The following is a 14,317-nucleotide window of genomic DNA, read 5'->3' as shown; positions in this document are numbered from 1 at the left end:
ATATATATATATATATATATATATATATATATATATATATATATATATATATATATATATATATATATAAAAACATTCTAGCTCTTCTCTCCGCTCCTGGCTAGCTCGCCAAGTTAGGTTACCTGTGCTATACTTAATCCTAGGCTGGAACAGTTGATTCTCAAAGGTGGACTCTAGGAGCGGAGTAAGAGACTGAACACCAGAAATAGATTTTTGTTGGTACCATATATTGTGCAGAAAAAACAAGAATAACAGACAGCTATCAAAACAATGGCCATTCAAATCTTAAATACAGTTCATCAGTTCAGTTTAGATCCCATAAGACTTCCGCATATTCTTCAAAAGGTCCAGAGAAATCCAAGTCCCAGCAGGAGTGTATGCCACATACACTATCCCGTTCAATGGCCCAACAGACAAAAGTCCAAAAGATTCAAAACGGAGGGGAGGGTTAATGTAGTAAGGCTGTGGGCAGTATGTTAAACTCAAAACGGGACAGTGATTTAAAGTATAGGCTATGAAGCCTCCAACCAAATGTTTTAAGCAACGTACGAAGAACGGACCCCTGGCCAACTCTGTGGTTTCAATAGAGAGAGGAATAAAAAATCACAGAAAAACTGAAATGACAGTTTTGAAGGCCTTAGGTTAACTCTCCTTTCTGCTAATGTCCAAGATCTTAAACTTCCTGGACAAGAAAATTTCAAAATGCTCCTTGGTTGGAAACACGCACACAGAATCGTATATCGAAATATGCTTTCATAGCAGCTGCAGTGGTTCGGATGTAACTTGGTTCGGCAGCAGGCTTTTACAGGTTAGTGAAAGGGACACCTCACAGGATCCTGCCAGAAATGTAGTAAAGAAATCAATTTCACATGAACATAAACGCCACGACATCAAAGTGTTAACGCCTTTATATGCATCCAAAGGCCACCACATCAGCTTCCTATCTGGACAAATCAGTTTTCTTTCCAAGCACGCTCCTCAAACTGACCTGAGGGAAGGAATATCCTCGGCTAAGCTAGATGTTGCTTTTTGGATCTTTTTTATTTTTTGTCTTTCTCTTTTCTGTTTGAGCCGTACCCTGCAATCCGATGTGTGGCTAAACACCACCCACTACTCTTTGTGTGTGTGTGTGTGTGTATTTGCAGTTCAGTGAGAACATTCTTTTGCACATTGTATCAGGAAAGTGAGGACTTTGATGTAAAGTGAGGCTCTTTCTTTGGTCCTCACTTTTTTCTGGGCTAGGGGTTAGGTTTAGGATTAAGGTGTCAATTAGGGTTAGGCCATAGGAATGGTTGAAAATCAATGGGAGTCAACACATTGTCCTCATTACATTAAGACAAGATGGAGCGCATGTGTGTGTGAAGGTTTGCTGTGATCAATTGCTGGTGTCTTCGTATGTCTGGCTCACTTGGGTTGTGTGCCTTGAACTGTCTCACAGGATTCACTCATGTTTATGGTAAGAAGACCTTGGGCTAGACCCTTTTGAATAATTTAATGCATTAAAAAGCATAAATAATACAACGTTTCTAATGTGGAAGATAACAGTCCGATATAATGAATAAAAAGTCCCAGCTGATTCAAAGTTAATTTCCTCATAGTTTATAAGTAAGTTTGTACAAATGGTTTTCTAATATCCGGCATCTGAAGTTCCCTACCGTTCCTGGAACAGTTCTTTTAATATACTTTTGGTTTAAAACAAGGACTGAAATTAAATCTGCAGACGCGGAATTGATTTTTGAAAACTTTAAATCAAAAAGTTCAACTACAGAACAGATTAAGAAAAACTAGAAAGAGAAAAATAAATTACTTTTTATAAACAACAGACATTTCACATTAAAACTTCTGAGTGTTATTTTAGAAATGGGGTAGGAAGATTTATAAACTTATTAAATCCTACCCCAGCATAACAGATCTAGCACTTCATAAGAAGTTTATTTTTTACCCCCAAATATGAAAGTTTATTTGTTTTAATATCTGAGGCTAACTTAAGTATTGAGATGTTTTTTTTTAAGTATTGGAACCATGATTTTCCCCCACTGTGTTATTATATGCAAGAGAAGAAAGGAATATATTGATTAGAAAACTTTCTTTTTTGTTCTTGACTTTTAGCAAGCGTACCCTCGTTTCACTGAGGTGGTTAGCTGAGTTAAGAACGGCTGAGCACATAGTTGATCAAAATGCAATACTTACACTCACCGGCCACTTTATTAGGTACACATTGGGCTGGGACCCCTTTTGCCTTCAGAACTGCCTTAATCCTTCATGGCATAGATTCAACAAGGCACTGGAAACATCCATTCAGAGAGTTTGGTCCATATTGACATGATGGCATCACACAGATGCTGCAGATTTGTCGGCTGCACATCCATGATGCGAATCTCCCGTTTCACCATATCCCAAAGAAGTTTTGCTTTCTTGAACATGGCCTCCATAGACCTCGATCCAATAGTCTGTGATGATTCGTGCTTCATGACATGGAGCGTTATCCTTCTGGAAGTAGCCATCAGTAGATGGGTACACTGTGGTCATAAAGGGATGGACATGGTCAGCAACAATACTCAGGTAGGCTGTGGCGTTGACATGATGCTCAAATGGTACTAAGGGGCCCAAAGTGTGCCAAGAAAATATCCCCCACACCATGACACCACCACCACCAGCCTGAACCGTTGCTACAGAGCAGGATGGATCCATGCTTTCATGTTGTTTACGCCTAATTCTGACCCTACCATCCGAACGTCTCAGCAGAAATCGAGACTCATCTAACCAGGCAACGTTTTTCTGATCTTCTACTGTCCAATTTTGGTTAGCCTGTGCGAATTGTAGCCTCAGTTTCCTGTTCTTAGCTTTTTGTTTTCTTGTTGTTGCTGTTTTCTGTTTTTAGTTGAAGGGTTTTGAAGACTTAGTTTTTTATGACATCAAATATTAGTTCTTTCTTAATATAACCTTCAGTAGTTATGTGAGCAATGATCACGCAATGATGTCTTTATTATGAGAAACGCACAAATGTCGAGTTAAAAGGAGATTAAAAAAGCTAATTCTTTTTAAATTTAGTTCAAGTTAGACCAGTTGACTCTGTTGTTTTAGATTTATTCAAACTCATAAAATGTGCCTCACTGTTGATTCTCTGAAACTTCTCAGTCACGATTACAGTCAGTCATTCTCACTGGCTGGGCAGTGGCTGCAGCTCGCTGAACCAGTCAGAAATCAGTCGAGATCAGCTAGGAGTCACATTTGGAAATGCAGAACATCTTAAACAGAGCACATTTTTTTTTACCTGCAGCTGTATTTTCCATGTTTGCCCTGACTCCAGGCATGCCTTGGGCTTTGTTTAAGCTATTTTGAAGCTGAGCAAGAAGAACAAATAAAATTTCCCCCGGATATTTCTCAACATTGATGCATATGTTAGCGGTACATTCCTCAGCTTCAATCAAAAAGAACATTTCACAAATGTTTTGCTGTTATTCTGAATCTTCTTAGGTTTTGATATGAAATGCAGACCTCAAACTCTGACTGTGTCATGCAAAGCAACTGTTTTTCTTGTTTTGGTGATATTCTGTATAGTTTAAGTGTAAGGTGAGATCATTAACTGCTTCTCCTGATTTTTTTTTTTTGTTTTGTTTTGTTTTTTCCCCACAGTGGACCAGATTTATCACCTGGCATCTCCAGCCTCCCCTCCCAACTACATGTACAATCCCATCAAAACACTCAAGACGAACACAATCGGTACTCTGAACATGCTCGGTGAGTCATCTTGTCTGTTTGGCTACGGTTTTTAAAACTTCTCATAACTTTTAATTGTGATCTGGAAAAGTCTTGTGCAGTTTGGATTTTTTGAAAACGTCAAAACTGTTGAATCTGACTTTGCTGAATCCAATTATTCCTTGGTTTTATGAGTGTTTTATTATAAAATGTTTACAAAAACCTACATTTTCTACAGAATGGCTCAAGGTCACAGTTGTGCTCTTTAAATTAAAAGTTCAAAAAGGAAAATGTTCCATTTCTGTATGGACAGAAAGATAAAAAAAACGTCATATTTTTTTGAAACGGGGTAATAGTTCCATTATTTTAAAAAACATCTGAAAAGTTAGCCTCGGATATTAGGAACTCATCCAGTCTGAGGAGGCCCTGGTTTAAAAGTCTACAAAACATAACATTTACCTGTTTTTTCCCTGGCTTACTCGAGGAGTCTTGTGAGTAATTAAGCGCATCTTTGCAAATCTAAGTCATGCTGCCATATTTTTTTTAGGGATACTGGCAACTAGGGCTGGGCGATATGGCTAACAAATAAAATTGCTTCCTTTTGTTTCATAAAAACAAATTGCTCAAATTATTTTTAAAAACTTACTTTAATTTCAATAATCTCACTTGGGAGTTGACCTGAATTCAAAATGCAACTTATTACAAGCTTTAAAACGTGCATATGAAACAAGATGGCAGGCCCCACCATAGTGAATAATGACAGTATAACACAAAATGTTTGCTGCTACTAGTATTACACATCTAAGAACAGGCTTCACTGTGTAACTTCACCTCAACTTAAAAAATAAGTAAATTAATAAATTAAAGTGCCTCGTCTTAGGGTAAAAAGCTTTGCCCTTTGGAGTTTTTTTTGACAATATAATTTCCTAAACATATATTCAGTATTGCATGCTATTACTAAAACAATTTCCCCTTTAGCGACTGATATAGTGCAACGTTTCATGGAAGTCCAGGAAAATGCATGGGCAAAAAAATAATCAAAATTTTCCCAAATTAAATCTTCAGGAGTTGCAAATTTGAATTAATCTATAAAGTCAATTTATAGCCTAGCCCTCCTGACAACCCTTTAAAACATGTGAGAATGCACAATACATAGTTATATTGTCATTTCCTCAAGCTGAATCCCATGAATCCTTATCTCTTAGTCCCACGTTTTTATTCTTTTATTTTTCTGGAATAGGGTGTTAAGGGAACCATAACCCTTGAAAAAGGGATTCAACCTAATTGGTCTTTCATAAACGTGACCATTTAAGATGTTATTTTGTTATATATTTTTGTCCATTGCTCTGAACACAGGATGCTCTGACCTTGTGTTCTTTAATCTTTTTCCTCTTTAGCACGTTTTTTTACACTCACCTATATGCTCTTGACCTGTGCTAACAGGTCATAGTTGATGAATCATGTACCCTGTGAAATCCCATGGAAATGGCAAGGATTTTTTTTCCTACAATATTTTTTGTACATGACAAAATTATAAAATGTCTTTAAAGTGCTCTTTGTTTAGTTATGCCCACATGCATGCCAGTACCTTTTCGGTTCCTGTCATTGGCTCCTCTGTCTGCATTACTCTATCAAAACAAACATGGCGGATATAGCATCAATAGAATAGAATAATACTTTGTTTGTCCTTCAATGAGGAAATTCAGTATATTAGACGCTAAGTGAAAGGCAAATTGAAAGCACACAGATCCACTTAAAATTGGAAATAATAATAAAATGCAGTACAGTAATATCAGATTTACAAAATAGTAAAAATATTTGGCTATGAAAAAAGGTGAACCTAAAGATTCTAGAGAATTTTTACAGTTGTTTAAAAAGTCCAATATTGGGGAAAAAAAACAGCTTTCCATCAGCATCGTTTGAGTCTTTTTCTCTTGTTAAAGGCTTTCACACTGAAGACGTGTGATCACCAAGAAGCACGCTCCATGCTAGTCGGCTTGGAGCAAAGGCCGTCCTCCAAGGAGGACAACAGCTCAGGACATGTTCCAGATACCAGACCCGTTTATGTATATTCTTTAGTGTTCCCATAAGTCTCAATGGGACAACATTGTAGCATATTTTTCATAGAACAAACAAGTAGGCAAAGAAAAAAAAAAACATGTCCCTTGTGGACGTTGATGATGAAAATCCCAATTCCTCCATGTGTCTCAGGCAGTGTCATTTTCCATATATGGCAACGGTGAGCTTTTTCACCATCCAGCTCAAAATGTGCTCAAAAGGAAATGCTCTGTAGTATTTGAGGTAATATTCTTAGTGCCTTACACTGCTAGAGGAACATGACGGTCCGTGATTTTTTTTGGGTAAAATCTGTCATGGATCAAACCCTCCTGTCCAAAACGAGGACTGTATCTAGTAAAATTACTTAATAGGTGTCAAAATGGACATTAATGTTACTGTGTCAGGATAAATTATCTGTGTACACAATAAAAAGTTTACTTTTGTAAACTAAAACTTTTGTGTCTAAAAAACCATCTATAATAATTAACATTTTACTCAAGGGCAAAAAACACTTTTGAATCTTACAACACAAGCACAATTCATCTACATTTTTTAGAGTCACATCTGGTGAGTTACTGTGCAAATTTAGAAGCTAAAAGTGAAGCTGAGCTGGTTTGCAGATGTTTTGACGCTAGATTATCCAGGTGGAACACACAACAGTGCCATTTGGACACATTTTGTGCTTGTAGCTTTTGCACAGTGAACACTTTAATTGTATTCCATAAATCTGCCACTATTGTTTTTATGTTTCATTTAAATAAAACTGGTTCTGGCTCATTGAGATTGTTTGTTCAGAGCTATAAATACTTTCCTATTAAAAAAAAACACTTAACAGAAATGATGCTTGTAACTGAATAGTCACTGTAGGGGTCCATATGTGAGTATCCTGGCACCCCATTGGTCTGCTTGGATAAATGACTCCTCTATCAACCTGCCAGAGCCAGGAGAATCCAAAGATAACACCAAATCAAGGAGGAAGACCATCTCAGATCTTCTGCTAGCAAGAGCATACGCCCTCCTCTGAAACCCCCTTTGTAACCAACGTGGAGCTTTGTGATGATTTTCTTCAGCCTGATTCAGACTCATAGCAGCAGAGTAGAGAGCAGTAGTAGTTATTGACCGTAAAGATTGAAATCTGTACCAAAAATCATCACAGTACTGTCATACATGTAGTAAATGACAAAGTAAAGTTACTAAACTAATCATGTTTTAAACCATCTCCAACACTGAACTACGTTGCTAACCCTCTTTTAACTCTGACCTTACTTAGGCTACGTTCACACTGCAGGTCTTAATGCTCAATTCCGATTTTTTTTTTGTGAAATCGGATTTTTTTGCGTGTCCGTTCACATTTCCAAATATATGCCACTTGTATGTGATCTCCTGTGTGAACTGAAATGTTCAACCGAAGTGTCCCGCATGCGCACTCGAGGATGCGATGACGTCACACGTAGCAAGTGTCCTCAGTGTTTGTGGAAGTAAACATGGATTATAATGCTGCCGCGCATTTTGCGGCTATTAATTTATTTTCTAACCGGAGCTTTCCATCCATTGACTGTTCTTTTCATTGTTGTCCGCTATGGGTGTCGTCTTTCTTCCCGCTTCTGCATAGCAGGACGCAGAATAGTGACGTTTGTCGAGTATCAATGACATACAGGTCGGATAAATGCGACCTGGCCGTACAGACACAGGTCGCATTTGAAAAGATCAGATACATATCGGATTCAGGACCACATATACAAGTGGCCTGGGGCGCATTTGAAAAAATCCGATCTGTGTTGTTCAGACTGTCATAAAAAGATCAGATACAGGTTGCATATGGGCAAAAAAATCGGAATTGGGTCACTTCAGGCTGCAGTGTGAACGTAGCCTTAGTCACACTGATTAAATAAGTTGGTTTCACTGAATAAAATAAGAAAACAACCTTCATTTGTCTGTACTTATTACTGCTTGCTGCCCTTTTGTCCTTGAATAGCTGTTCTGGCAATTTCTTTTGGGGGGGGGTCTCTGGAAAAGACAGTTCTATGGGTTAAGGGTCATAATCGAGGTGTTCAAAATTCCCTGCATAAAACATTTGTTGTTTAAGCTTGTCAATATTTGACACTAGAAGAGACCGATTTAGAAGACAAGTGTTCACTTTCTAGACAGTCCTATTTAAAAGTGAAGTGGAAAAAGCAATCTTTTTATCACTATACTGAGACCTTATACAGGGCAGGATGGTCAACGACTCTATTAAGCAGTTACAATACATACCTGAACGTGCTCCTCAGACAGCTGAATAAACAAGCGCACATTAATGACTCATTTGACGGATGGCTGGCTTAATGTTGCCAGAGGTCCCTGCAGGCAGTGTGAGATAAAAAATACTTTAGTTTAAATGATGAAATGTCTTCTGGAGAAAAATCAGCATCATTTAGTAATACCTTCAGGATTTACAGGTATCATTGGCATACTTGAAATATTTTGCTGCATGAATGTCGATCTTTGCTGAGAAAATTTAATTATTGTTTTTCTACAGTGTAAGGCTTTGCATCCAGTATAGTCTAATTTTGTTTCAGTCTATTTTAAATTGTGTGTTTTTTTTTGTTTGTTTTTTTGTGTCAGAAGGCTGTTGGCCTTTTGTATTTTACAAAACTTAGCTGTTTTCTTTGTGTTGGTTTTTCTTTTAGGATTGGCCAAACGAGTAGGTGCCAGACTTCTACTGGCCTCTACGTCAGAGGTTTATGGAGGTGAGACAGACAGAACTGAACTGAACCAGTGCTGGCTTTACTTTTACTTTTTTTTTCCATTTCAGATTTTTCACATGAAACATGAACAGTGCCATTTGAGCTGGAATTGTATTTAATTAAAATTTTTTTGCTGTTATGTTCTTCCTAGATTTCATCCATTTAATTGTAGTTTGTTTGAGTTTCTTTCTGCTTAGTAGTTAAACTATGAACATTTATGATCATCTAATAATGAGAAGCAAAGAATCAATTATTACATTTATGTTATTTTAACAAAAGTTTGTTTTGTGACATCTTTTCACAAAAAAACATTTAAATCGCCTTTAGCTTTTTACATTATCAATAAACTTAGCTCTAACAATAAACTTAGTATCTTTGCGTCTTTTTATGAGAAAGTGGGTTCTTACCTTAACACTGATATTTCCCGATAGCTGCCAACATTTCCAAAAACCAATAAGTCTCTTGCCAGACAAGGGTTAAAAAATGGAAGGCATCATATAGAGCAACTTTGATCTAGAATGATTAGCTTTCCTCCGCTTATCTTGCTCTGCTAGTAAACAAAAAAAATGCATTGGTTCCATTTTATTTATGCTCACTGCTACAAAAACGAAATAACGCAATATGCATTGCCTCCCTGTGTCACTTATTCCTTTTTATTCTGGGTTCAGACTGAATTAAGCAAACAAGAAATCACTTTCGCATCACTTCTCATAAACATGAAATTCTCATCTTTTCATCTTGACCCCATTCCATCTACCCTCCTTTAAACCTGTATTCTCACCCTAGTCCCTCTCATACCTCATATCATTAACACTTCACTTATCACAGGTTCTGTGCCATCCCCACTGAAACTTGCCACCATTGCAGCCCTCCTGAAAAACCTCTCCTCAATCCTGATTACCTTGACAACTTCAGACTCATCTCAAATCTTCGGTTACTCTCAAAAATCCTGGAACACTCAGTCATCTCCCAACTCAACCAACACCTTCACACCTCTCAGTTGTTTGAAACTTTTCAATCTGGATTCTGCGTGCACCACAGCACAGAGACTGCCCTGCTCAAAGTCACCAATGACTTCCTCCTCTCCCCTGGCTCTGGTTCCATGTCCATTCTTCTTCTCCTTGACCTCTCTGCCGCATTCGACATAATAAACCACACCGTCCTTCTCCACCATCTTCAATCCATCAGAATCTCCCGTAGAGCACTCCTTTGGTTCACCTCTACCTCTCTGAGGTAAGAAGTGACCATTTTGTTTCATTTTGTTTCAATTAACGTTAAGTCCCATACATCCTTCGTCACTCATGGTATTCCCCAAGGTTCAGTGTTGGACCCCCTCCTCTTTATTATTTATGTTACCCCTTGGACAGATAGTTCACCATCACTGACTCCTTTTCACTGTTATGCTGATGACACTCAACTTTATATATATCAACAAAATTAATCACCCCAGTCATTCTCTCCACTATCACTTACTGCATCTCAAACATTAAAACCTGGATGGACAATCATTTTCTAAAACCCAACAGCAACAAAACAGAACTCCTCATCACGGGTCCAAAATCCCTCCCCCCTTCTGTTCGAAACTTCAGCCTCACTATTGATGGTCACAATGTTTCCCCTTCCTTCTCCATTCGTAACCTCAACGTCATCCTGGAATCTTCCCTGTCATTTCAAACACATATCAGCCATATCACCAAAACGTCTTTTTTCCACCTCCGTTCATCCCTCATCCCTCTGTGCAGCTGAAATCCTCACACATACCTTCATCACCTCCAGACTGCCTGCCTACTCACCCGTACCCTGTCCAGAGATCACATCACCCCTGTCCTCCAACAGCTTCACTGGCTCCCTGTCCAATACCGTATCCAGTATAAGCTTCTTCTCATCACGTACAAGTCCCTTCATAATATGGCCCCTCCATATCTGACTGACCTCCTGAAACCCTCCGCTTTGCAGACACCAACCTCCTCACACACCCATTACCCACACCAAACACCGGACCTTAGGGGACCGAGTCTTTGCTGCTGCTGCCCCCACCCTTTGGAACTCACTGCCCCAAACCATCAGGAATTAATTTCAGAACTTACAGAACTTTAAATCACATCTCAAAACCAACTTATTTACCAATTATGGCCTGCCTAAATTTTATTGCTTTATCTTTTTTTATTATTATTTGAAATTATTGTGATGTCTGCGTTTCACATTTTGGGCAGGTAACCCTTGTGAAAGCCATCTATCTCAATGAGACATTAATGGTGTTAACTTATATGTAACCTGCTGCACATGTTGAGTGTGAGGAGATGCACCGAAGGGAGGAGAAAGGGCGGCGGTTGTGATTTTTGTTGCGCGCAGATTGTTGGTTTTGTTGACGGCGACCTTTAAAGTGTGGATTCTAACATCAGCAGTGTGATTTTTTTTTTTTTTTTTCCACAAGCCAAACAAACTGAACTCAACAACTGGAAAGTAAATGATTTATTTAAAGCAGAGAAAGATGAAGGTTAGAAATGTCAGAAAACACTGAAGACATAGGAAGGCTTGGCAGATCTTTTATTGTTCTGGTAACCATGGAGATGTGGTGGTGCTGGTAGTGGGGTGGGAGCACCGTGTCAAAAGTTGATCCACTGTCTTCAATTGACTTGATGCTTTCTATAAACTAACAGAAGTCCATACAAAGTCATGTAGATGGTTTGGTTCAGACCTGTTCACATAAGCTGTTATCTCCAAACTCAAATCTCCTTTTTTACATTGGATGAGGGGAACAAAGATGGTTCCGCTACATTGGAATGGGGGTTTGTTCCCCACAGAATAAGAAAACATGCATTTAAAAACCCACTCCAAAGGATCCCAGCAGAGCACCACAGCAGGAGGCTGCCTTAAAAGACATAGATGGACATCTTAAAATCCATGATTGGACAGATGGTGTGTGAAGCAGGACAGAGCAGAGCTGACACCACTTGTGACATTATGCATCTTGGCATCTAACAAAACATGTTACAATTCAAACGTTGCACTCCTGCTTACAAGCTGAACATAAAACTTAAATCAGAGGAAGTTAGTCATTTAAATTCTTGGGAGACAACAAATTGGCCAAAGAGAAACCTCTCAGTCAGAGGTACAGAAGTCGGTCATTTTATCATGTTAATGGAAGAAGATTGAAATGTTTTACCCATATGGTGGCTGTCAAAAAGTGTCAGGGGAGTGGTACAGAGTATGTTAGATGGAGAGTCTTTGACCCTTGCCGATTGGATTCATAGAGCTACACTCTATTCAGAGCTCACTGTTGGTGTTGGCACACACAACATCATGCCCATTATGTGTGCAGCAGACAACCGATCCCTTCTCGATGCTGTCAAGTCTACAGACTGAGTAAATGAAAAGAGCCTTTGGATACGTTGAAATATTGTTACAGAATGTTGTGGTAATCTGTTCTGTATTCTTCAAAGAGACAGGAGGGATTGCTAAATTGTATGTAACCTGCTGCACGTCTGTGAGGGGGGATGCATGGGAGAGGAGAAGAGAAAGGGATTACTGCAATGTTCATTGTGCGCAGTTTGTTGGTGTTGTTGATCGGTGACCATTAAAGTGTGGAATCTAACATCGGCATTATGATCATTAACTTAGCAAATAGGTCAAATAAGACCTAGATAAATTTTGATTTGAAACATTTTAATGTGACAAAAAGGCAAGAACAGAAACAATTTGTTTAGGAGTTAAGTGCTTTTTCACAGCACTATAAAAACCACCAGTATCTCGTCAGATTGCAGCTATATACATGAGTCATGAATTTCACCTTTAAAATTGTATTTCTTGAGGACTTGTTGCGTCTTATATCAAACGCTCTTAATGCACAAAGTCCCTGAGAGTCCGACACAGAGGCTGTAATCTTTATCCAGACAGATCGATGCGGCTGTATGCTTCATCTCTTCTGTCTGTGTGCCGTCAGTCTTTTTTTTTTTTTTTTTTCACACTGCAAAATTTACCAGAAAGGGAAAAAAGCAAGACGTATAGTGTGACAGCAGGTCAAAAAGCTAAATGGTGTCTTGTGTTTAGTATGTGAAAGTTAGCAGCTCCGTCAGCTGCCATGTTGCACTTTAGAGAGTTATCTGTGGAGCTGTGAATGTCCCATTTTCACATAAATGAAGTCAGCTTTAGACAAGCTGTCAAATCTTCAGCATTAGGTGTGCTTAAAAGTAGGGAGTTCTGAGAAAACTGTTGTCTTAATCTAAGTTTGAACAAGCACACTTTACAGGTCCCTCCCTTGCGCTCTGCTCCCTGCACAGCTCCTCCTCTACAGTGGAGCCTGCCGTGCTGCTCTGAAGTTTTGGTTTTATTTTGGGCTTGGTCTAATTTCTTATTTTGCTTTTCACCATCGGTTTTCTTCCATTTACCCGTTTCCCTCCTGAGCAGGTGCTACTCAGGGAATTGTCAGTTTTCCTGTAACTTTGGGTTATTTCTTCAATCTTGAGCTTGAACAATGGTACACGCAAAGCGGGGGAGGGGTGTGAGCATTAAACGTTTAGCTAAATTTTATTTAAAAAAGCAAATGTTTTAATTTTCTTTTTGAAGATTGAATAAAATGGCTTGTTTCTATCTTTCTGATCAAGGACCCTTGTAGATTTCGGGTCCCTGTTATGGTAATCCGTTACTCCCAAAGCCTTTTGGTGATCTGCAGTTTGCAGGCGCCTTCCAGGTGCTTTACGTTTCTTTACCTGTTGATTGTAAAAATATGCTTGTTGTAATGAATATTAAAAAAAAAATCACAGCGGCTCTCAAAGTCTTTATGGACCCACACTCTTCAGAGGTCTGCTACAAAGCTGAAGATAAAGACACATTGCATTTTGATAGTGAGTCCAACTATACAGCAGAAAAGATTGATGTCATGAGGGGACCATTTAAATAGTCTAGCTAGAGTCCTGAGATAAATCTGACATCAAATCTCTGCGATCACCTGAAGTCGGCTATGAACAAGAGGCTTTTGATAGATTTTGGCAAGCAGAGGGCAAATATGGTCAGGTCAAGATGTGGGATGCTGATAAACTCTCGACAAAGCTTGACTATCAAAACTGGTTGTTCACATGCAAAAGAGGACCATCAGGCTGCCAACCAATCGTTAATTCTCAGACGGCCACTTATTGTTCCCAGGTGTAGCCTCATTTGACTGTTGTGCACTCCGTGGCTGACAGTGTTTTGATTTTAATTTGTTTTGCAAAGAAATTGCTCTTTTCATTGAAATGTTTGAAGCAGTTAGACAAACAATTCTGAGCATACTTTGTGGTTCCCTGAGCAACAATTGACACACACAAACCTAAGATGGAAAGTGCAAACTGTGTGTGCACTGGGAATTTGTGCATGGTAGGTTGTGTCTGGGGAACACCGTGCTTTTGGGGACCTGGACAACAAAAAACGAAGTACCACTTGAACAGAAACAAATCAGGAGCAGTCAGATTCCATGTCTCTGAACTCCCTATTTTGTCACTCCTGTTGCAAGGAGGACTAAGTCTTCTTCCTCTGTGACGTCAAATCTCTTTGGAGCCCCAAAGGGGGTCTTGGCTCCAAACCAAATGGCGGGGAGCGTGCCATGAGTTGCTGGCTGAGTCAGCTTGGAGTTACAGGTGATGCTGCTCTCATTCGTGATGGTGGTGGTGATACTGGCTAGTGCACGGTCATGTAGGGTCTAGATATCACATCGAATCTGGAAATGATGTAGCAAAGTGCTTCAGTTTGCTCTTTCGTTGGAACTTTGCTTGTTTAGCATCCAGGGATGGTCCAATAAGCCCTTCCATGCACACCAGTTCGTCCAAAAGATGCCCTGTCCCTATCTGGGACTTCAGAAA

The 14,317-nt window shown here is 39.1% G+C and overlaps 1 protein-coding gene across 4 annotated transcripts in view; it reads left to right on the top strand.

Annotated features, from left to right (window-relative positions):
- The window catches only part of uxs1 (UDP-glucuronate decarboxylase 1), a 56,579-nt gene that overhangs the window by 19,458 nt on the left and 22,804 nt on the right, over positions 1-14,317 (top strand). For all 4 annotated transcript variants that reach the window (XM_012864387.3, XM_012864385.3, XM_012864388.3 and 1 more), the window contains exons 8-9: positions 3,637-3,741; positions 8,427-8,486. In XM_012864387.3, the coding sequence (XP_012719841.1) occupies positions 3,637-3,741; positions 8,427-8,486 (165 nt within the window). The remainder of the gene's footprint in view (positions 1-3,636; positions 3,742-8,426; positions 8,487-14,317) is intronic.

Source organism: Fundulus heteroclitus, chromosome 7, assembly GCF_011125445.2.
Source record: "Fundulus heteroclitus isolate FHET01 chromosome 7, MU-UCD_Fhet_4.1, whole genome shotgun sequence".
In the NCBI taxonomy this organism is placed as follows: domain Eukaryota; kingdom Metazoa; phylum Chordata; class Actinopteri; order Cyprinodontiformes; family Fundulidae; genus Fundulus; species Fundulus heteroclitus.
Note: the sequence above shows the minus strand (reverse complement) of the source record. Positions and strands in the feature narration are given on the sequence as shown.